The sequence below is a fragment of the Rhagoletis zephyria genome, unplaced genomic scaffold (genome assembly GCF_001687245.7).
Source record: "Rhagoletis zephyria isolate East Lansing unplaced genomic scaffold, Rhagoletis_zephyria_1.1 Rzeph_scaffold_38925, whole genome shotgun sequence".
Taxonomy (NCBI): Eukaryota; Metazoa; Arthropoda; class Insecta; order Diptera; family Tephritidae; genus Rhagoletis; species Rhagoletis zephyria.
This window is the reverse complement of record NW_016195980.1, coordinates 1-2,968: the sequence shown is the minus strand read 5'-3', so window position 1 is coordinate 2,968 and position 2,968 is coordinate 1. Positions and strand designations below refer to the sequence as shown.

At 34.9% G+C, this 2,968-nt stretch overlaps 1 protein-coding gene across 1 annotated transcript; it reads right to left on the bottom strand.

The window, feature by feature from the left end:
• Window positions 1-1,275: 1,275 nt before the first annotated feature.
• Window positions 1,276-1,668, bottom strand: LOC108354755 (major allergen Blo t 12-like). Its single transcript, XM_017605928.1, has one exon. The coding sequence runs from the start codon at window positions 1,666-1,668 to the stop codon at window positions 1,276-1,278; it is 393 nt and encodes a 130-aa protein (XP_017461417.1).
• Window positions 1,669-2,968: the final 1,300 nt, after the last annotated feature.

Sequence of the window (2,968 nt, the reverse complement as noted above, 5' to 3'; positions counted from 1 at the left end):
GCAGAACAGAGCAGACCAACAATTGAACAACTGAACAACAACTGCTCTGCTCTGCTCTAACTCAACAAACATAAATAACTGCGTAGAAAGATGAAAGAAAAAAGAAAAAAAGTTCTACAAAAACCATGTTTAATTTTGGTTGATTTACTGGCAGTTTTAGTTTTAAAATTTTTTAATTTTAAACTTTTGAAATAGTTATAAATGTTTTTTAGTTGTTTGTGCAAAAATTAAATTTTAGTTAGTTTATTTTAAGGGTTGTATAAGTTGTATGTATTTTAGGGATCAAATTTTATGTTGTTAAAAGACAATTAGTTTTCTCATTTTTTTACTTTTAAAATACTTCATTTTATGACCCCCCGTTTCAAATTTGCAATCTGACAGTTGCAGAAAATATGAGAGAAATGATGATGAGGAAAATTTTTTTTGCATTTGAAAATTCATATTCAACATTTGTTCTTCGTTTTACACTACTCTCACCACCCTCATCATCACGTTAACTAAATTAAGTGTTTAAATTTCCACGCTGTGAGTACATCAACGCTGAAATGTGACAGTTTTAACAGGGTTCAAACGCTGCTTCTGCTACTGCTGCTGTTCTGAATTAATATTTGTTCACTTGATTGTTCTTCTCGTCTTGCTGCTACCGCTCACCACTGAGCGTAATGATGTAATTTTTCTGTGCAACAGAAGAAGTAGCATTTTGAGCCAGAAAAATTAAATTATTAATTTCACACTGTTTTGAGTTGAAAAAAAGAGAAAAAGGAAGAGGAAGTGCAAGTTGTCTTGTTTGATTAAAGTGCAATTTTGCATTTTAAATTGCGTTTTTTTGTTGCTGGTGCACTTCAGTTGTATTTTTGCAACTTTTGTTAATTGAAGTTTTGATGTTGCAGTTGTTGTGTCAATAGGTGATGTTGGAATGAGTGTAAAAGATTAAAAATAGTAATTTTTTTGTTTAAATTTTTAATTAACGTAATTTTTAACTGTTCTGTCTTTCATAAAAAAGAAAAAATTACATTCATTATATTTAAAACATAATAAACTATAGACATTATTTCCTCATCATTACTTTAATTATTTTAAAAGATATAAAAATTTTTAATATTCAGCCACCTGCCATCTAGTGAAGTAGATGCTTAGTATTGTTTTTCAATTTATTACAAGCTTTATTACAAGGATTTGGCAAATAAAAGGTTTTTAACCGTTTTTAAAAAGTAACTTTATTCATTCAACACAATTTTGTCCTACTACAAAAACTGTAACTAGTTAAAACGCTCTTCAGTTATCCTGAATGCAGTTCTTGATGGCCTGGTGCCAGCGGGTGCCAATGGCGCAGGGCATCACCGTGATGTGCCAGTGCTTGTGGTCCGCCTGATATTCACAAATGATGTACTTGTGGACGTTGCCGGGGTGAGCCATGGGGCCTTCCTGTGTGCAGGTGACGTGGTACTCCTTACCGCCCTCAATCACCGTCGCCGTCCACGGGGCTTCAGTGTTGGGGCCGTGAGTGGGACCGTGGGTGGGGCCATGAGTCGGTGGGGGAGTGGTAGGAGCGTCAGTGTGCGGTGGAGGAGTGGTAGGGGCGTCAGTGTGCGGTGGGGGAGTGGTATGAGGAGGCTCGGTGGTGTGCGGAGGAAGGTCAGTGTGGGGAGCCTGTGTGTGAGGCNCCATGCGTCGGTGGGGGAGTGGTAGGGGCATCAGTGTGCGCTGGGGGAGTGGTGTGAGGAGGCTCGGTGGTGTGCGGAGGAAGGTCAGTGTGGGGAGCCTGTGTGTGAGGCGCCGAGGTTTCGTGACCTTCACCGTGACGACCTCGGGTGGAGGTTTCTGCCTCTTCGGCTGATTGAAAATAAAAATGTTTTTTGTTTTATTAAATTATATAAGTAAGTTTAAGTAACTTAAAAAAGTAATTTATTAATTTTTATTTTTTATTTTTTCATTTACCCAACGGAACGGCGTTGACAAAGGCGACCAGCAGCAGCGTGGCAAGGATGAAACGCATTTTAATTTTTTTTATACTTTTTACAGTTTTAAAATTGTTAGATTTTAAAGCACAAAATGGTTTTGGCAATGGGATTTTATAAAGTGCACCTGTTTTATATTGATTAATTACAATCAAGTAGAGTTTTGATAACTACTACTTTTAATACTTTTAGTTTTGATAGCTTTTGGATAACTTTCTCAAGTGACCCGGATAAGATTAAGCTGTGGTAATGGTAAAATTTGGGTGTTAATGAAATGTTGTTTGTGTTGTAAAGGATGTGTTGTTGTGTACAGGTGCTGGCAGGTTTCATCAAGTGCAGCCTACCATCTTCTACTATCATCACCTCAAAAGGCAGCATCTCAAACCTAAGTTTGCTTGCATTAAAATTCCATTTATTTAACTTTGCAATGCTCAAGTTGTTGCAATTTTTTTGTTGTCATGTCTAGTAATTTTTGCAGTTGGTGTTGTAGCATAACCGATTTGTAACAAAATGAATTTTGAACACACAAAACTTACATTTTTTTAATTTAAACGTTTTTTGTAAATTTTGTAATTATTCAAAAAAGTGAATAATTTATTACAAATTTAATAAAATATTTTTTTAGGGATAGGCTGATTTAAAATAAAAATTTCATCAACTGTGCTAAGCCATCTAGTTTTGCTAAAAGGTTATTTTCAAACATTTTGTCAATTTCATTTTTGCATTTTTTACTTAGCACAGTTGGTGTAATAAAAGGTACTACTAGTAAAATGTCCATTTTATTTTTAATCAGCAAAAGAAAGAAAAGAAGGAAATGAAGAAAGAAACTTAGCTTTTCAACAATCTGACAGATAGTTTTCCAATCAATTAAAAAGAATTAACAATTGCTTTACACACAAGTTTGATTTTTATTTGTGCTTATCAACAACAACAGCAGCAGCAGTAAAAAGCAAGAACTTAGAATTAAGGGGAGAGTGAGTCAAAAAAATATGAATTATCGCAAAAATTTT